The sequence below is a fragment of the Ochlerotatus camptorhynchus genome, unplaced genomic scaffold (assembly GCF_037179485.1).
Source record: "Ochlerotatus camptorhynchus isolate MF236.1 unplaced genomic scaffold, CSIRO-AGI_Acam_v1.1 ptg000142l, whole genome shotgun sequence".
In the NCBI taxonomy this organism is placed as follows: Eukaryota; Metazoa; Arthropoda; class Insecta; order Diptera; family Culicidae; genus Ochlerotatus; species Ochlerotatus camptorhynchus.
Window position 1 is genome coordinate 1,503,427 of NW_027040632.1, and position 21,546 is coordinate 1,524,972.

The 21,546-nt window shown below is 37.8% G+C and overlaps 1 protein-coding gene across 4 annotated transcripts in view; it reads left to right on the forward strand.

Annotated features, from left to right (window-relative positions):
- The window catches only part of Eph (Eph receptor tyrosine kinase), a 196,968-nt gene that overhangs the window by 47,696 nt on the left and 127,726 nt on the right, over positions 1 to 21,546 (forward strand). For all 4 annotated transcript variants that reach the window (XM_065221444.1, XM_065221445.1, XM_065221446.1 and 1 more), the window contains exon 2: positions 8,222 to 9,493. In XM_065221444.1, the coding sequence (XP_065077516.1) occupies positions 9,415 to 9,493 (79 nt within the window). In that variant the 5' untranslated portion in view covers positions 8,222 to 9,414. The remainder of the gene's footprint in view (positions 1 to 8,221; positions 9,494 to 21,546) is intronic.

Sequence of the window (21,546 nt, forward strand, 5' to 3'; positions counted from 1 at the left end):
AATTTCAATATCATTAATAGAAGACTTTTTAAGTAATTGAAGCTCTTTCATTTATGTAACTTCTTAAAACAATAGAAACCAAAATTCTGCAAAAAATATATAAATTCATTGTCTTTCTAAACTGCAGCAAATTTACCATGGGCATTTTAATCTTTTTTGCAGCAGAACATCTCTTTCACACGTAAAATCAATATTTTCGGGGTGTTCTTTGATAGTCGAATAAATGTTGAATATTAGTTACCGGGAAATTCCTAAATGAAAATTAAGTGCCACCCTGAGAATACTAATTTTAGAAAACAAGTTGCGTGTTAGTTGTAGTTACACACACAGCTGCCATTACATTTTTAGTTAGAATCTTCTACAGAAAATGTAAGAAACTGACTTCTACATTAGATGTAGGTGAGTAGCACCGGATGCTTCATTGTAGTTTAGACTCAGGGAACCTCAGAAAGTCTCTTCGGAGACGTGTAAGGAAACCTGAGAGAAGTTCAGGGGATCTTTCGAAAAACCAAAAAATCTCAAGAAGATTCTAAAAGAAGCTATTAAAGAAGATTATAAAGATTTTAACAGAAGCTTCTTAAGAAGATTCTTAAAGAAGATTATAAAAGATGTTTCTAAAGAAGATCCTAAACGAAGCTTTTTAAGGTGATTCCTTGTAGAGTCCACAAATGGCCACCACGTAGGCTATAAATGCATTTCCACCTCAAATTTTCAATTACACACATCTCGGAAATTAGAGTTTCATTTCAACTGAAATTGCTACTGCATGTATGCTGCAGCGCAGCAAACGTGGAGAAACAGTTTCATTGTAGTACGTGTCGTGGAAGCTGATATTTGTGCACTTAAAGTTTCGAAGTGGTAGCGAGAATAAGGATCTCACAGAGAACCACCTTAAGAACATTCTAAAAGAAGCTACTTACGAAGATTTTAAAAGAAGATTTTAAAAGCAGCTTCTAAAGAAGATTCTATAAGAAGCTTCTAAGGAAGATTCTAAAGATGATTCTAAGCTTCTAAAAAAAGATTCTAAAAGAAGCTTCCTAAGTCGATTCTAAAAGAAGCTTCTTAAGCTGATTCTAAAAGATGCATCTTAAGAAGACTCTCAAAGAAGCGTCTAAAGAAGATTCTAAAAGAGGCTTCTAAAGAAGATTCTAAATGAAGATTATAGATGATGCTTCTAAAGAAGATCCTAAAAGAAGATTCTTAAGGAAACTTCTAAAGAAGACTCTAAAAGATGCTTCTTCAGAAGATTCTAAAAGAAGCTTTTTATGAACATTCTTAAAGAAGCTTATTAAGAAGATTCTAAAAGAAGCTTCTTAAGAAGATTCTAAATTAAGCGTCTAAAGATGATTCTAAGCTTCTTAAAAATATTCTAAAAGAAGCTTCTTAAGCAGATTCTAAAAGAAGCTTCTGAATAACATTCTAAAAGAAGCTTATTAAAAAAGATTCTAGAACAAGCTTCCAAAGAAGATTCTAAAACAAGCTTCTAAAGGTGATTCTAAACTTTTTAAAAAAGATTCTAAAAGACGCTTCCTAAGTAGATTCTAAAAGAAGCTTCTTAAGCAGATTCTAAAAGATGCATCTTAAGAAGACTCTCAAAGAAGCGTCTAAAGAAGATTCTAAAAGAGGCTACTAAAGAAGATTCTAAATGAAGATTATAAAAGATGCGTCTAAAGAAGATTCTAAAGGAAGCTTCTAAAGAAGATTCTAAAAGATGCGTCTAAAGAAGATCGTAAAAGAAGATTCTTAAGGAAGCTTCTAAAGAAGACTCTAAAAGATGCTTCTTCAGAAGATTCTAAAAGAAGCTTTCTAAGAACATTCTTAAAGAAGTTTATTAAGAAGATTCTAAAAGAAGCTTCTTAAGAAGATTCTAAATTAAGCGTCTAAAGATGATTCTAAGCTTCTTAAAAATATTCTAAAAGAAGCTTCTTAAGCAGATTCTAAAAGAAGCTTCTGAATTACATTCTAAAAGAAGCTTATTAAGAAGATTCTAAAAGAAGCTTCTTAAAAAGATTCTAAATTAAGCGTCTAAAGATGATTCTAAGCTTCTTAAGAAGATTCTAAAAGAAGCTTCCTAAGTCGATTCTAAAAGAAGCTGCTTAAGCAGATTCTAAAAGAAGCTTCTGAATAACATTCTAAAAGAAGCTTATTAAAAAAGATTCTAGAACAAGCTTCCAAAGAAGATTCTAAAACAAGCTTCTAAAGGTGATTATAAACTTTTAAAAAAAGGTTCTAAAAGACGCTTCCTAAGTAGATTCTAAAAGAAGCTTCTTAAGCAGATTCTAAAAGATGCATCTTAAGAAGACTTTCAAAGAAGCGCCTAAAGAAGATTCTAAAAGAGGCTACTAAAGAAGATTCTAAAAGAAGATTATAAAAGATGCTTCTAAAGAAGATTCTTAAGGAAGCTTCTAAAGAAGATTCTAAAAGATGCTTCTAAAGAAGATCGTAAAAGAAGATTCTTAAGGAAGCTTCTAAAGAAGACTCTAAAAGATGCTTCTTCAGAAGATTCTAAAAGAAGCTTTTTAAGAACATTCTTAAAGAAGCTTATTAAGAAGATTCTAAAAGAAGCTTCTTAAAAAGATTCTAAATTAAGCGTTTAAAGATGATTCTAAGCTTCTTAAGAAGATTCTAAAAGAAGCTTCCTAAGACGATTCTAAAAGAAGCTGGTTAAGCAGATTCTAAAAGAAGCTTCTGAATAACATTCTAAAAGAAGCTTATTAAAAAAGATTCTAGAACAAGCTACCAAAGAACATTCTAAAACAAGCTTCTAAAGGTGATTCTAAACTTTTTAAAAAAGATTCTAAAAGACGCTTCCTAAGTCGATTCTAAAAGAAGCTTCTTAAGCATATTCTAAAAGATGCATCTTAAGAAGATTTTAAAAGATGCGTCTAAAGAAGATTCTAAAAGAGGCTACTAAATAAGATTCTAAATGAAAATAATGAAAGATGCTTCTAGAGAAGATCCTAAAAGATGATTCTTAAGGAAACTTCTAAAGAAGACTAAAAGAAGCTTCTTAAGCCAATTCTAAAAGAAGCTTCTTAAGCTGATTCTAAAAGAAGCTTCTTAAGAACATTCTAAAAGAAGGTTCTTAAAAAAGATTAGAAAACAAGCTTCCAAAGAAGATTCTACAACAAGCTTCTGAAAGTGTATCTATGCTTCTTAAAAAGATTCTAAAAGAAGCTTTTTTAAGAACATTAAAAAAGAAGCTTCTTAAGAAGATTCTAAAAGAAGCGTCTGAAGAAGTTACTAAAGAAGATTCTAAATAAAGATTATAAAACATGCTTCTAAAGAAGATTCTTAAGGAAGCTTCGAAAAAGAGATTCTAAAAGATGCTTCTAAAGAAGATTCTAGTAGATGCTTCTTAAGAAGATTCTAGAAGCAGCTTTTAAGAAATTCTTAAAATAAGCTTCTAAAGAACATTCTTAAAGAAGTTCTAAAGAATATTCAAAAAGAAGTTTCTTAAGAAAATTCTAAAACAAGCTTCTTAAGAAGATTCTAAATAATGCTTCTAAAGAAGATCCTAAATGAGGATTCTTACGGAAGCTTCTAAAGAGGATTCTAAAAGAAGCTGCTTAAGAAGATTCAAAATTAAGCTTCTAAATATGATTCTAAGCTTCTTAAAAAGATTCTAAAAGAAGCTTCCTAAGTCGATTCTAAAAGAAGCTTCTTAAGCACATTCTAAAAGAAGCTTCTCCAAAGAAGATTCTAACACAAGCATTTAAAGGTGATTCTATGCTTCTTAAAAATATTCTAAAAGAAGCGTTTTAAGCAGATTCGAAATGATCCTTCTTAAGAAGATTCTAGAAGAAGCTTTTTAAGAACATTAAAAAACAAGCTTCTTAAGAAGATTCTAAAAGAAGCATCTTAAGAAGATTCTAAAAGAAGCTTCTTAAGAAGATTCTAAATTAAGTTTCTAAAGAAACTACTTAAGAAGAAGCTACTTAAGAAGATTCTAAAAGATGCTTCTAAACAAGATTCTAGAAGATGCTTCTTAAGAAGATTCTAAAAGAAGCTTCTTAAGAAGATTCTAAATTAAGCTTCTAAAGAAGATTCTTAAGATGATTCTAAAATATGCTTCTAAAGAAGATTCTAAAACAAGCTTCCAAAGAAGATTCTAAAACAAGCTTCCAAATAAGATTCAAAAACAAATTTCTTAAGAAGATTCTAAAAGAAGCTTCTTAAGAAGATTCTATAGGAAGCTTCATAAGACAATTCTAAAAATTGCTTCTAAAGATCATTCTAAATTAAGCTTCTTAAGAAGTTTCTAAAAGAAGCTTCATAAGAAGATTTTTAAAGAAGCCCTTCGCTTGCCCGTCGCTCCGCTCCTCTGACTAAAAAAAAACACAGGTAGGACAGTAAATCTGAACAGTTCACAGTGGCTCAACACCCCAAAAAAAAAATCTGAACAGCTACGCAATAAAAGAGCATCAAGGTTTGACGATCATTTCATCGTTTTAATACTACATTTCCATAGCTGCCAACGTCAAGTCTTAAACCTAAGAAAAAAAATTAGCATTGTCCCAGATTCTGTTATTTTTAATTGTAGAACCTGGAAAACTTTTCACGTCGCAGAATCTAGTCTGTCTTCAGAATGACTTTTATTTTCAGGATTTTCTTGAATAATCTTCTGGTTCTGTCCGGTATTCTCTGATTTTTTCCCCTATAATAGTCCGGAATTCTGTGCACAATACTTTGAGAATTCCTTCCAGAAAACTTTTGAAATTCACTCTTCAGTTATCTTTGTATTCTAATCAAATCTCGAATGATTTTCTTCAAAGCTTACTTACAATTCGCTTGGAGTATTCCTCGGAAATCTCTTGGTATGTCATTTAGATTCTAAGAAAGTATTATCCCAAAAAAATTCCTTCGATTTCACCTCAGAATTCCAGGGGAATTATCCTCAGCCTTTTCTTGAGTTTTGGTTTTGTCAAAATTCCCTCGACAGGATCTCTTGGAATTTTCTTGGAATTCTCTTGAAACTCTCCTTAGGATTCCCTTTGAAAATTTATCAGAATCTCTTGGAACACTGAAATTATGCTCAAAATTTTCTTCCAAATCCTCCTCCTCCGAAATTACCTCCCAAGTAACATTGCGAGTTTTATCGAGGTTTTTAAGCATCCTTAAAGTCTAAACCCAAACTAGCTTGAAATTCTGCAACGAATTGTTTGAGCTATATTAAGTTTTAGAATCCCTTGAAGCTATTATTTATTATTCCTTGCAGTTCTCCTTAGATTTTCTCTTCTGATTGATCTACATTTACTGATTTTCAGTCGTAGGCTCATCACGCGTAGTCTCTTTAAATCTACCTGGTAATTCTAGATAGAGCAGGTATTTGTGAGTAACAGCTTTTGTAAACAATGACTTCTCTCGGAGATTTCTAGGAATTCAAGGCATGCCCACGCAAAGCTACATAACCATCGGGTAAGGGAAGTCTTCTCTTATCCGATGGTGATGTTGATTTGCGTTGGTGAGCCATGACTTTTTAGAAATCATCGAAAGAAGTCATTGTTTACAACAGCTGTTACGCCCTAATTCCAGGTCTATCTAGAATTGATCTTGAAATGATTTTCCTTAAAATTTTCTTGAAATTCTTCTCAAAACTATCTGAAATTTCTAGTCAATTTGCAAAGGACCATTCTCAAGGGTTCAACCCCACCCCCAATAACAACAATTTTCAACGCTCTGGGTCTTTGAAAGTTTTACAAGATCTCTTTCTGAGGAGAAAAATTTAATGAATTATAATATCTTTGTAAAAATATGCTACATTTTAACATAAATGCATTAGAGACACTATTCATCATTCTATCTCTTTGAATCATTTTCCAGAGCTCATTCTAAGAAACCGATACTTACTCCTAATTCGAAGGTCGAATGGAAGCTTTTCAAGATTCTGGATCTTGAAGACCATAGGCATGGGCATGAGCATGATAGGCCGCCCGTGGTTGCTAATCCATTATTGCCGTGATAAGTACACAGAGAACCAACAGATGATGCTTGGGACTAGCTATCATCTTCAATGTTTGGTTATTTCAAACTTTATAATAGGTAATAGGGGAAATGGCTCTAATGTTGGCCTATGGATCTAAGATTGGGCCCATCGCTAAAAATCTACTATTTATCAATTTTATCTAGATGAAAGCGTCATTTGGACGGTACTGGTGGATATGTTTGGTCGCTATTGAAAATTTAGTCGATTGCTGAATTTATGTATGGGCCCAAATTAGTGGCATTTAGGCCGACATTACATCCATTTCCCTTATTTGAGTTTCAGGAAATCCAAACCAAATCCTTCTCAAAAACAGTTGTTGTCGTCGTCGGTGAGGTCGCCACCGGGATAACAATAAGTTGAACGGAAACTTGATCGTTATTGTTTTGGGAAATAAGGAGCTCGGTGGCCTACTGGCGACCGATTTTGCTTACTGAGTGTCCACGCTCCTTCGCGCTATTGAATCGTTAGCACATCAATTCAGCTTATCGTTTTCCAAAATGAATCCTGCTGCAAACCCAACCCTCTTATCCAACATCCCAGTGATTCCTCGTGGAAGTGCAGAGGTGTTCTCGGCTTCCATTAAAGCGAGTATTACGTCAACATATTCCTAGACATTCCTTTCTTGACCAGCATTCGGTCGTGACCGGCGCTGGTATTGCCTAATTTTAGATCACCAGTATTTACACAATGAAGATGATTGCTAGTCCCAAGCAACGTCTATTGGTTCTCTTGTGTAATTACAGCTGATCTGGAAATAACGGAGTTGTATCCACGGGCGGACAATCATGCTCATGCTTATTTGCTCAATTGAATCGAAAATATGGCAAAATGTTCGTCAATTTCACCAATTAAAACGAAGGCTTGTGTGGATAACTACATACCCAAGGACCAACATTTACCCGATATTAATGAAATTAAAAGAACTGCTCATGTTTTAAATATGGGAACAACTGTCAAATGCTAAAAATATCTTTTGAAAATGTTCCTATTTGCGAGATCACTCGAATATATGCAAAACCTTAGTTCTTAAAACAAGCCTATGATCTTCACATTTTCCTAATGTTCACAATCTTGGATTGCAAATTGGAAATCTTCAAATTAGGAAATAGCTTAATTACCTTAAAGTAAGATTGTTAAAATTATTAAAAGACACAGAATTATGAAAAATATTCCTGAACATTTATATTTTTTCAAAGATCCTGAGAACGCTTTAAAACCACGATAAAACTTGCAATGTTACTTGGGTAGTGAACACTACTACACCCAAGCGCCATCCATTGGTTGGCATTCTGCACCCGTCTAATGCATTCCTGGATGCATAGCAAATCAACCTCGCGCTTTGGGGCCGCCATCTATTTGGTGAACTTGGCGCGAATAAAATATTGATAACACCCTCGGTGTTCTTGCTCGTCGGCGTCGTCGTTGTCGTCGCTGGGTTGGTCGCCATGTACAAACACACAGCAGGGAATGATGATGAGATGACTCTGTACAGTACGATGAGGTGCTGCGCGGGCTGGACTGGAAGGTATAGCTACAGTAGAATAAAACAGTCAACCAGCAGCGCGGACAATTCCAGTTTGCAAATATAAACGCTTCCATAGAACGGCCCAATTCTGGTGTTGAGAGGGTAAATATTAGCATCCTGTGAAGTGTGGTTCAGGCGTCTTCAGAACCGTGTTTCGTAGTAGTAGTAGTAGCTAGGGATGATTTGGGTCGGCTGACTTCACATTTCTGGTAGGATTCTAATCAAACAGATCGATTTCAATCTAAAAGAATGCTCCCAACCAGCAACTGCGGCCCTTTCGCATTTGTAAATGTTACGTCAAAATATACTAAACGGTGAAACCGTTTTTGCCAAATCGCCCAACTGAATGTGTATAATTTTCCGATTTCCATTCATTCGACTGCCGGAATTTGCTGCCGCTGAAAGAATAACTATTTCATTTTTGGCTCCACAGCGGGGACCATTTAGATAAATATAGCCAGTCAGTCAGTCAGTCCAGGCCTCAGATCACGGGAGTTTCCACATGGCTCTGCCCTGCAAGCCCGTCGTTGTAATAGAGTTATAGGTAGACTACTGCCTCTCACTTGCCGTGTGATACGAACGATTTTGAAGAGGGAAGGGGGAAGGCGGCAAATGTGGAGCGGGGAAGAAAAGTCAATAGTTCACAAAATCAACTGCCATTTAAGAGTAAACAAAATCGCTAATACTTTTTCTTTTGTTTCTTTCCACAGGTTTCCGTGCACAGCGCGCGCTAGTCGCTGTTCTTCGCGGCGCGGAATTATATTGGCATGAGTTATTACCCCATCATGGGAGAGTTGTAAAATGTTACTGGCTTTTGTCGGGGAGAGAGAGAGAGGCATGCTGCTGTTATGGTGAAAAATTGTTGTTAGCTCAAGTTGGAATTATTCACGAAAAAATAATCTACTCGAAATTGTGGAAGCATGTTGATAATTGATAGAGCTGATTTGTGTTTCGCGCGGCAGTGATTTCGGTTGGGCCAAGTGTAAGCGTTCGGTGTTCGGGGCAGTCGCAGTGAGTGAGATTATAAATTGTGGTGTTTCGATTTCGTGAAGTGAAACTAGTAAGAAGAAAACGAAGAATAAGACACAGTAGGGCGGCAATCAATCCGGTGGCCGGGCAGAGGGAGCTACAGAAGCATGGAAACTGTGGTAGCCTCGGCCGACGTTTTCCGCACCGTAGTCGTTGGAATAGAATCGAGTCCAATCCAGGTCCCGGAGTTGTTATTCGCTGACGGTGGGCGACAGCAGCTGAAACTGAAACAACGACGGCTACAACAAAGCTAATGAGCTCGGTCTATCTCCCTGTCTCTCTCGCTCGGTGGATTCCTGAAGAGTTCACTCGCATTGCCATGCCACCACCACCGCCGCCACCGTCCTCATCATGTTGTTGCTCGTTGCTACTTCTTCGTCGTCAAATTCGACTCCTACCAGTTCGCGGTTGCCACTGAAGAAGCGCAAGAAGAAGCCCACGATAATGAATGAAGAGAAGAATAAAAATAAAATTAAAAATTAAGATAATATAAACGATCATCATCAAGAAGCTCAAACAACAGAGCCGGGAAAAGTAAGAAGCTAGAAAACGAAGAAAATCAGGATCAAGAATCTTAGTCGCTTGCGCATCACGACCGACCAACGAAAGAAGAAGAAGAATACAACGTGAAGTGAAAGAACCCATCTCGAAGAACTAGGGGAAAAACGACCCAGCGAGTCAACTATTTCCAAAGAGCTCCTACAAGAAGCTACGGCTACAGCAGCAGCAGCTCTTCGTCATCATCATTTTTCATCATTCCCGCTCGTTGTCGCCGCCTTGCTGCTCCCGACGTCTCCGACGAAGAATTCGGTTGTGCTGAGCGTCGACCACGACGACCTGTTGGGCGAAACCAGGAAAACAGAGATCCGATAATATGGATAAATATCGGCCGCTGCTCGTGCTCGTGTTCTACATTCTCAACCACAAGCTAGATGGCGTTGCCAGCGATCAAGGTAAGTCTCTGAGAATTTGTACACGATCTCCCACTGAAAACGATAGCTGGCTGCTTTCGTTAATTTGTTCAATAGCAATTATCGGTGTAAGGAGGGGGAGTTTCCGGTTGACAATTTCGGGAAAATTAAGGGGGAATAATTTTAGGGGGCGATTAGATTGGAATTTATGTGGCCCCGCGGGTTGAGGAACAATTTTAGCTGGGCGTGTGTTTCGTCACCAAGAAATGTCACTTGCCATGTATGCTGGCTGAGCTACTCTTTTCTAATGGTTGTGGCTCAATTGGAACATGACGTTCTCCTTCAGCATGACCTCAGTTACGCATTGTTCACGGATTTCCGATGTTCCCTCAAAGGCGGATAGTGCAGCGGCCTTTAAGGACAAGTCATGCAAAGCTGGGAGCGATGGAGAGGTCCGAGAAGCTCAGTGGTAAAACCAGTCTAGTCTACAGGACCCATCAGCAGGACCATGGGACCTAATGGGGAATCAATATCTCCTGCAACAGTTATTTCAACACCCTGAACCTGTGAATTTCAGTGAAAGACAAATCGCTTCTTCATCTCCTCGGAAATAAAATAAGAATCTAAATCTTGGAAAATGGTGAAGACCCTTGGATTAGATTTTCATGATACAGTCACTTTGAAGAACAATTGATGGGGGTTAGAAGGAAAGGGGTGTAAGTGACTTTGATCGATTCTCTTCATCGACTTTCTCTTTCGTCAATAATTCAGCTGCAAACACATTCCTTGATTTGTGTGCCTTTCTGGATGCTAGATGAGAACTATGTGGCAGAAATAGCGCAAAATCTATTTATAAAGCTGTGGCTATCAAAAGAGAAAGTCGATGAAGAGAATCGATCAAAGTCACTTACAACCCTTTTCTTCTAATCCCCCCAATTGTGAAAATTTCCTGAGGGTTTCGAGGAAATTTCGGTATAAATTCTTGGGAGAACACCAATATATTTCAGATATTTCACCGGGAAACCCGTGAGAACCGTCAGTTGGCGAAAACAATCGGGAATTTTTCTGAAACCTATGTTAATCGAGTTCTAATTATCAATATTCTCAGTCCGAGATTCTGAATTTTTCTCTTGAAATCTTGAATATCTCTTCAAGACCAGAATTTTCGCTTTTCCATAGTAGAGCAGTTCCACGCCTGTTCATCTTTAGAGATACTCTCAGGATTCCCCTGAATAATATTATGATTCTCTCCGAAATTCCTTTGAATGTTTTTGACTATAACAGCCTTCGTAATTCACTGCATACCACCTTAGTAATCCCCTTCAGGATACTCCAAAAATACACTCTTCAATTAACTTAGCATTCTCGATAATCCTCGCAAAAATGCGCTTATTTTTTCTCTCCATAATTCTCTGAAAAAGTTATCCTTTGTGAAGATTTACTCTTGGAATGTTCATATTAACACTCCGAATACGATGCAAGGTTGCAATGGTATATTGATGAATTTCAAACATTGTGGTATCACTAGAATTCCTAAGGTTAGTAGATTATTTTAAACGTAAAAATAATAGAAATAGGGTCGTCTACTTGTTTTAAAAGCGAAAAGAGTTGTTACACATTTTTTTTTAAAGTTGTGTTTACGGGTTTACGGCTATAATTAAGATTAATGGGCACAAATGTTCATAATTTGCCAAAGTACAGTCATGGTTCCTACATATGGATCCAGGAGACAACGGAACGGTCCTCCGGAAGATCAGAAACATCCGTAAAAGTGGTTTATCCACGAAACTGATCCTAAAGCTGCGGAGTTTTTTTTTCGCAAACACGTGGAGCGTGATATAAGAAATAATTTTGGATCGTGACATAAACATGGACCGGATGGCTATGGGACCGTAATTCGGAAGATTCGGAGCATCCGTAAAAGTAGTAAATCTATGAAACTGATCTTAGAGCTCCGCAGTTTTTTTCAAAAACACTTCTAACTGTGATATAAGATAGAATTGAGGATAGTGACATAAATATGAACCCAGATGACCAAAGGACCGTCATATAGAAGATCCGGAAAATTCGTATAAGTGGTCAATCTATGAAACTTATCCTAGAGCTCCGCGGTTTTTCAAAATATTTCGATCTGTGATATAAGAATGAATTTGGAGTCGTGACGGAAATATGAACCCGGATGGCCATTGGACGGAAGATCTGTGAAAGTAGTTGATCCATGAAACTGCGAGAAAACGCGTTTTTTTCAAAACTCTTGGAACTGTGATATAAGAAAGAATTTAGGGTCGTGACAGCTCTAGAATCAGTATCATGGCTGTACCACTTTTACGGATCTTTCGGAGAACGGTCCCATTGTCATTCAGGTCCATGCTTATGTTACGATCCCAAATTATTTCTTATAACACAGTTCCACGTGTTTTTGAAAAAAAAAAAACCGTGGAACTCTCGGATCAGTTTTATGGATTGACCATTTTTCGGATGTTCCAGATCTTTCAGACGACGGTTCCATGGACATCCCGGTTCATGATTATGTCACGACTCCAAATTCTTTCGAAAAAACCGTGGAGCTCTAGGATCAGTTTTGTGGATTGACCATTTTTAAGGATGTTCCAGATCTTCCGGAGGTCCGATGGCCTGTTTATGTTACAACCCCCAATTAATTTATATATGACAGTGTCAAGTATTTTAGAAAAACCGCAGAGCTCTACAATCAGTTTCATAAATTGATTACTTTTACGGATGTTCCGAATTTCTCGGAGGACGGTCCGATGGCCATCTGGATCCATGTTTATGTCACGACCCTGCGCAGCTCTAGGATCAGTTTTAATGAATTGACCACTTTAACGGATGATCCGGGCTTCAGGAGGACCGGTCTCATGGCCAACCGGATCCATGTTTATGTCACGACCCCAAATTTTCTCTATCATCTCAGTTCCAAGTGTTTAAAAAAAAAAAAAAAACCGCAGGATATAGGAACAGTTTCATTAATTTACCACTTTTACGGATATTCCGGATCTTCCGGAGAACGATTGCATGGCCATCCGGGTCCATGTTTATGTCACGTCTCTAAATTCTTTCATTTATCACAATTCATAATGTTTAAAAAAAAAACGGAGCTCTAGGATCAGTTTCATGGATTGACCACTTTTACGGTAGTTCTGGATCTTCCGGAGGACTGTTCCTTTGTCTCCAGGATCCATATATTGGAACCATGACTGTATTCTGGCTAATAATGAGCATTTGTGTTTAAACCACTTGCAAAAACCATAAACACACTTTTTTTAAAAACGTGTAACAACTCTTTTCTCTTTAAAAAAATGTAGACGACCCTATTTTCAATCTTTTTCTCATAAAACTAATCTATAGACCCTAGCAATTCCAGACGTACTACAATTTTTGAAATTTATTTAGAAATGGTCATTGCAAACTTGCCGTTACACGTTTTTCGGAGGCTTCGTAGTCGGCGTAAAGTTTTTTACCCACCGTATTCGGAGTGTTAATTACCTTGGACATCGTTTTCGAAATCTAAACAGAATTATCATGGAAGTGTAGTTTGGATGTTTTCGGGAAATCCCCTTGACATTCAGCTCAGCATTCCCAAAGCATCGATGATGATGATAGTGGTCTACCACTCATTGTAGTACGGAAACTAGTCCGATAGCTGTGGGCTCTCCACGCTGTTGAACTTGATCAAGCTTAATAACCTCTGATTGTCATCAGCAAATCGCTGTATGAAGGATCAAAAACGAATGGATGGATTGATAGGCAATTCGCCTATTTATTTCCTTAGGACAGTTTAGAATCTCCTTCCAACAACTTGATCAGCCAATTGGTCAGAAAACAAGCCATCTAACAGGAAGATGCCCCAATGAATGGGGAGAAGAGCCCGCCCTTTATCCACAAAATGTTAGCAACTGGGAGTTGACATCTTAACTCCCCCCATCCAAATCACTTCAATTGGTCCCTCCTCATACCGAATGTTTGATATAACAACCAGATAATCAGACGCATGTCGTCTACAAAAATATGCGAGTCGATTGAAATCTGCCGAGGACTAAGTTGATTCTTAACATAGAAGCGTAGATGTATAGGTGAAGGATTAGAGACAGGAGAGTCAAAGGTGTTGACATGCAGAATTAAAAGTCGTCGATTTTGAATGCACATGTTTAAATATCGTTGATCCAATTACCTAGGGGAAATGGATGTAATGTCGGCCTAAATGCCCCTAATTTGGGCCCATGCATAAATTCAACAATCGACTAAATTTTCAATAGCGACCAAAAATATTCATTAGTACCGTCTCAATGACGCGTTCATCTAGATAAAATTGATACATGGCAGATTTTTAGCGATGGGCCCAATCTTAGATCCAAAGGCCAACATTAGAGCCATTTCCCCTATTATATAAATTTGCATTTCATCTAGTTATAAGCTCAGCATTCCCAAAGCATCGTCCCAAAATTCACTTCAAATTATTCTCACAATTAATTTGTATTCTTTCTGAAAATTCAGTTGAGATTATCCTTTAGAGATTCTCTTCTAAATTCGCTTGAAAATAACGTATTTAATCTTTCACCTACAGACCGCATTCCCAAGTGTACAAAAGCTATCTGCAATAACTAAGTCGCAAGCCAAAGTTTTGGTTTTATCATCTGACGAAACTTCCGGAGAAAGTTGGATGAAAGTTTCCTGCACGGTCGTTCAGACCGACTCAAAATTGAGTCGAATCGGCTCAAGTTCGGCAAAAGTGGATTTACTCAAAAGTGAGTTGAATTTTCCGGCAAAAAGTCATGGAAAATCCATGAAAACTTTACTGAGTCTAGTAGACTATACTAATAGACTGAGTGAAACCTCTATCGATTTTCCTCATATTCGAGAAGTTTTTCCTGAAAATTTTAAGTAAATCCACTCTTGCTGACTTAATTTTGAGTTGATCTGAACGACCGTCTTCGTAGTCAGAAAAAAAGCTTATGGGGGAAATCAGATGAAACTTTCAGGCGATCAGATGATTCTTTCCAAAGGACCCGGAATAAACTTCCAGTGGAAACCGCGAAGACAGTTGGAAGAGACTTCGGGGAAAAGTCACATGGAATTTCCGGGAGAACTGTAAAAAACTGCCAAAGGAAGTCAGAAAGACTTCTAGAGAAGTCGGAAGATACTTCCAGGAGAAGTCAGAAGTGTCTTCCAAGGGAAGTCAGAAGGCACTTCCGAGTAAAATCTGAAATATTTTCCACTTTCACAGGAACCTAGTAGGACTGGAAGGGAAGCCTTAAGCAGTGGCGTCGCGCTAACCTCAATCTACCTGTTCAACAACTCTCAAAATTTCAATAAATTAAAAAAATGGCTTCCAATGGATAAAAATCAGTGAAACTAGAAGACCCTGTGCCTTTTGAAACTGATCTGAATGTAAGCATGACCCTGATGACGTTTTCAAAGTCGTTGAGCGCAGGGTGACCACTGAACCGGGAATCTGAAGTCATGGAGAAAAAACCCGTGACAAATTGCTGAAAAAATATGGACCATTGAAAATTTTTAAGATTCTTGGACTAGACAAGATTTTTTTCTTTTTTAACGAAGGTTAAGAAGATTTTAGAATGAATGGTATTTCGGAGAAATTAAAGGGAGTTTGTAAAGAAATCTTGGAGATTTGAGATTTCAACTCCAAGTTACTTGTGTGAGTTCAGATTCAGAGTAGAATTGTTAAGTAGCTGTGTGAAAAAATTTGAGTTGATTGTGAAGAGGATCTCAGGATCAGTGAAAAATATCAAGGAAATAGAATTTTGTGGGTACAATTCCAAAGGATTTCTGAGAATAATTTTAAGTAATAATTTCAAGGGCATCACAAAATGAATTTCTAGTGAATCTAAGCAAAATTTCAGAAGAATTTCGAGGAGAACTCTACGATACTCTTAACAAAATTTAAAAAAAAACTATTCTGAGGTGGATTGCTTACAGGGTGACCAGTGAACCGGGAAAAGTTGGGAATTCAAAATCACCCATGAATTTCCATGACAAATTGGAAAAAATATACTTTATCCTTCCTTAAAAAAAATATGATCTGGACCTGTCAAACCCTTGGAATGAATGTGAATTCTTAGAAAAAGTTTTACTTTCGACGAGAATCTAAGGACAAATTTCATACATTTTTTGGAGTGTTCTCCGGAGAATTTCTGGACTGTTGTATGATATTTTCAAGGGACTTCCAGAGTGAATCTCCATTATATTTTTGAAGCATCCTGAAAAGCACTCTGTGAAGGGAATTGATTTTAAAAGAAATGCTTGAGATCAATCATATAAAATCCTCCAATGTATTGGGCGAACTTTTCATAGATAAATATTGAAGACTTCGAACGCAGAAACAAATTCAACATCCAGGAAAAGTGCTGTTGTCTTAATAATGACCCATTGCTAATCGGAATTTGCTGCTCACCATGAGAATTCAAACGAAGTTTAAATAGAATTCTGGAAGGAAGCATCCAAGAAAATCTAAGGATGACTATGCAAATCAGAAAAAAATAGTATTCTGGACCTCTAAATAATTGCAAGACCTTTGGACTGGATTTTCAGGATACAGTCACTTTGATGCACTAAATGTTGAGAGTAGCGGAAATGGCTCTAATGTTGGCCTATGGATCTAAGATTGGGCCCATCGCTAAAAATCTGCTAGTTATCAATTTTATCTAGATGAACGCGTCATTAGGACGGTACTAATGGATATAGGGACATTTAGGCCGACATTGCATTTATTTCCCCTATTGTGATGAAATTTTAGAATGAAATCTGGAGATGACATCAATGTATTTCATAGAAAAATACCAAGCGATTTTTTGAAGAACTCTAAGAGAGATATAGTGTTAGTTCATAGAAGAATCTTTGGGTAGTTCTGTGAGAAATTTCGTTAATATTGTGAAGAGGATTCCAGGTTCATTTTTAATGAATTTTTCAAATAAGTTCTGAAAAGACTTTTAAAAGAGTTGTGATGACAATTCCAAGGAAATTCTGGGCGTATTAAATAATTTCAATCGAATTCTAAAGAGAGTTACGAGGAAATCCATCGATAAATACCAAGGGGATCGAATCCCAAAGGAATTCTGAGATGGAATTCGATTCCGTTCGATTCCGAATTCTTCTGGAAACGCTTCTTCCTGAATCTTCCGAATGAGAACGAACTCCGTCTTGCGTAGCTCTTCTGAAGATAGGAATCCAGTCGAATGATTTTCCCTTGAGTTTCGTAGTGACCCCATAAATCGCAACCATATGGCGATGCACCGAATCAGTGTAGGAAGCTGGCTTGGAAATGAACCATTCGTTGAACTCTTCCTGAGCTTGGCCCATGACACCAAAAGTTATTGTTGAGTATCTATTTCGGTCCGATTCCCCTCGAAACCAAATCTGCTGGATTGTTAGCACCCGCAATGTGCCTCCATTGCCAACCTTCCGTAATCGCCTGGATTTTCGCTACTCTGTTCGCGACGAATACAGACCAAGTAGACAGAGAAGCCTGTATCCAACGAAGAGCACACGTTGAATCTCGAGAACTTGTGCAGCTACCAGTGCACCACAAAGCTCCAATCGAGGAATTGATTGGGATTTCAGAGAAGCAACTTTGGATTTGGAAGTGAGTAGCTGAACCTTGCCATTTCCATCCTGATCCTGGCTTCGAATATAGAGGCATCCACCGTATGCCTCCATCGGCGCATCCGAGAAGCAGTGAATCTCGATCTGCATGCCTTGAGGAATGATCACACAACGATCTATGCGGATATCGTTGAGGATCGGTAGTTGGACGTGGCAATTTCTCCAAGACTCACCCGCGTCGAAGGTATCAGCTTATCCCAATCTAACCTCTTGCCGTCTTTCTAGGCAAATTTGAAACAGAATTATCAAGGAAAGCTTCATGAATTGTTTCGAAGCGAATTGTTTCGGATGAATTCCTCGATTTTTTTTTTTTGAGTGTCTCAGAGAATCTCAAATTTATTTTATAGATACTCTGAAAAGAATTCTGGGAAAGGAAAGAATTCTAATGGAAATTTGAGAAAATTTTATAAAAATCTTATAAAAAGATATGTGCGAACTTTTTCAAGGGTAGTTAGGTAACGAGACAAATTTGGACGACTTCGAACGTAATTTTGGTAATTTTTCCGGTTGTGCTATATACATTAAAATTATGCATATAATCGATTGCGATTGTGCCGAAGAGATCACTCAGTTAAATGGGTAATTTCGTAGACAGTAGCTGGATGATGAGAACTGGGAAAATTAGCAAAATTCCGGGAAATTGCTAATCAGAATTTGCTGGTCACCATGAGGTTTTGAGAAATTTCCGGGAAAATTGGAATGAGCTACTATCCAAAATTATGTCTGGTCACTGAGTAAAAATATTTGTCTTCTATTTCCGGGAATTCCAGGTAGTCCAACATGGTCGGAAAATGGAAACACTAGATATGAATGAAGTCGACCTATTGCGAAGGTCAACTAGGTCAATAAAAGGTATGATGTCCAACAAATATGCTTGTAGTGCTGAATCCGAGATTCAGGAGGAGTCACGAAATGTGGCCATTTTTGGCTTCTCGGTTTAAGAGGTTTAAGGTTTGAGAGAAACAGCTGATGGATCTTCCCCAGAATTGGGAATTATTTATGTTCTGAGACCAGAAAAGCATTAGGTTGAATTCATGAGAGTTATTCATCAGAATGTTTATTATTTATCTTCTGTGGAATGATTTATAAAGTATAGAACCACTTAATTTAAGTATGTTTGCTTCCATCGGAAAATTTTGCCGATCTGCCTCCAATTTTACTTCCAACTTCAACCGGATATTTTTTTACGTCTAGCCTAGGGAGTTTCTTTTGATCCGCGATTTCCGAATCCTCTCAGAAGTCTCATCCACCTTTCGTAGGAATTTTCTTCTGATTTCGTCGGAAGCTTCTTGCAGAGGTCCTTGTGCCTTCCACGATAGATTCTTTTGACTTCCTCTGAAAGGTTCATCCAACTTCTTCAGCAAGCTTCTTAACACTACCCCAGAATCGGCTCCGTATAGCTACCCGGATTGAGCCTTTCAAATAAACGATCTATATAAAAAAAAACTACCTCAACAGTAGTTTTTATCGACACCCCCGGAAGTTTTTCCGACTTCCCCCTAATCTTTTTGGCTTCGTAGAAAATTTCTGATTCCTCCGAAAGATTTTTCTGGTCTCTCCAGGAAATTTATTCTGGCTTCCTTCGGAAAAATCTTCTTGGAACATTCATCCGATTTCCCGTAGAAGATCTTCAGATTTCTCTGGAAATTTCTTAAAACTTTTGACTAATCAAGAAAATTTCCGGTACCTTTCACCAAAAAATTCTTCCAAATCTGTTTCCTGGTAATCGCGAAACGTGATTTTTGGTAAATTTCCCGGGAGGAAACACTAGTCGGGAGTATGTTACCGGCAAGTGGAACTACCTTCTACTATCTATGTAGATGACTTGCTAGCGGCTAAGAGAATTATGAGGAGAATTCTAACTCTGAATGAATTGAAAGAACTTCAGGTATGTTTTAAGGAGAAAGCAAAGTTAGAGTTCCTGGATAATTCTGGAAAGTTAGAATTCTTGGATAATTCTGAACAGAACTCAATGTAAATTTTGACGATAGTTTCAAAAAAACTCTAAGGAGTATTCCAAAGGAATGCAGAGGAGACTTCCGCTGGAATTTTAAAGGAGACCTTAAAGGAAACTAAGTGCAGTAGTTTAACACAATTCCTGGAATTCAATGGATAATGCTGAGGAACATTTCAAAGAATTCCGGAGCAAACATCACAAAAACAATAATTCCATTGAACATAATTTTCGGCAGTTGCGTCCCGTAACCTCACTTTTTACCTGTGCAACAACCACCAATCAAAACCAGATTTAATGCCATATTCATATTCGAATCGGTTGAAAAATACACTTAATCTTCTAGTTTACTCGATATCAAGCAATATTATGACAATTGTTTATGTTTTCAGAGTTGGTGCACAGGTAGATTGAGGTTAAGGAAACGCCACTGATTTTCGGGCAATTGGAATTCAGCCAAACGAACCAAAATTATTCAGGGAATGCTTAGAGTAAATCCAGGGCCTAGTCCTGAAGAAATGGAGTCGATTGGTGTACACCGGATACAAATCCAAGGGAAGTCGTCAAGTTGATGACTATAGGACTTAAACGGAGACCTTCCCCAAGGACTTCTACGATAAAAATCCAGTGTACCCCTGGAACAAGTACAGAGGACTTCAAAGCCAAGAGTTGATTATAGACCTATAAAAATCGTCCTTTAGTCCCGATGTAAGCTAAACATGCCGTAAAAGTGGACCTTATTCAATCCACGCAGTACTCCTGGCTTATGCTGGAACTCCTATGGATTCATTCGCAAAAGTCTTCGGACTTATAAAGAACACTGCACCTACCTACGGATCATGACCTGTTGTTAAGATTCCTTCAGGTTATGCTTGAATTGCAAAAACAAAATTGAATTTCAGACTCGGTTTTCATGAAATATTTTGAATCTCGCATAAAACTTCAAAAAGGCGTATTCGATATTTTTCAACAAATCATAACTCGAAAATTTCACTTCCAATCGAAGTGAGGTCTGGGACAAAGTTATAGGAAAAAAATAATTCCAGTAATTTTGGATAAAAAATCAAAATCGTTTATTAATCTTAAATAAAAAAAAATATCCCTATATCTTTTTGAACGTTTTGTTTAAACTCCTTTGGTAAAATTTTACACAGAATTCGTTTTTCAAATTAAAAAATAATAAAACGAACATGAAGGATTTTTGTTAATTTTGTGATGATGATGATGACATGAAACTGCCACTCACTGTAGTAAGACAACTGTTAGTAGACTGTGGACTATCCTCGCTGTTCGGTTTGATCAAGTTTAATAACTTCTAATTGTACTAAATCTGTTACTGTATGAAGAGCCAACAATGGTTTTGGTGAAGCCATGGTCAAAAAACAGGCCATCCAAAAGGAGGATGTCCCAATAAGTGGGGATAAGAGCCTGCCCTGTATTCACGAAATGTTCAAGGCAAGGAGCATTTCCACCCTCCCCATCCATTTCGCTTCAATCGGGTGCCCTGGTGGACCCTCTCGTACCCAGAATTTAGTTATTAATATACGGTAGAGAACTACTTCCTTACTTAAGTTACCCGATCGGAGTAGGTCGCATCAGATCGATTGATCATTTGGCGTGGAACTGCTCAAATGTGGGATAAAGTTCCAAAATGAAATTTCTTTCTTGCAATCACAAAGGAACAAAATAACAAAAATGAACCATTTCTGCCGATTTCCTTGTTTCCGCACCTTTATCTCCGTCTTTGCCTTTACCCATCGCTGCAGGGCTACCCAGCATTCCGCACACACACGCACATGAAGAAAAAGCACAATTCCAGAAACCAGAAAAAAAAAAAACGAAACGAACAAAAACGCAGATGTTTTCCTTTTGCTGGTCCCGGGGAATGGCTGCCGGCTGGAAGTCACGTTCCACCACTAAATCACTCCCGGAGCGGAGCGGGGTTCTGATGATGGTGCGCTCTAAATAGATATCAACAAACTTCCTGCTCTCTCATCCTCTGCTTGGTTTGTGCCTTGATGGCTTGAAGCGAACCGGAAGTTTTAAGGTGCACGAATGATTCCAATCAATAATATCGCAGACAGCCGGAGGGAATTTTCCTACCATTATGGACGCACGCATGACGAGCAGGACTATTAACATCGCAAAGCCTTTTTCATCCTTTGAAATGATTCTCCTCAATGGAAGTCTTTCTAATCGAGTTTGTTTGGAGAAAAATACTCTTTTACTGCGCACGTAACAAATTCCCTGGGTGCGTTCGTCGCATCGAATGCAACTGAATTGAATACCATCCATCCATCCATCCATCCATCATCGGTAGAGCGAACGTTCCTCAAAACGGATGTCGTCGTATCAATCCCGGAGTCGCTTCCGGTAGAACGGATCACCCCCGACACGGACAGACCATTCGAGAAGAGATAGAGAGATACTCAGAATCAGAGCTTCTTTCATGTAGCTCCCGGTGCTGCTAATAACCTTTTGATGAAATTCCCAGCACATACCG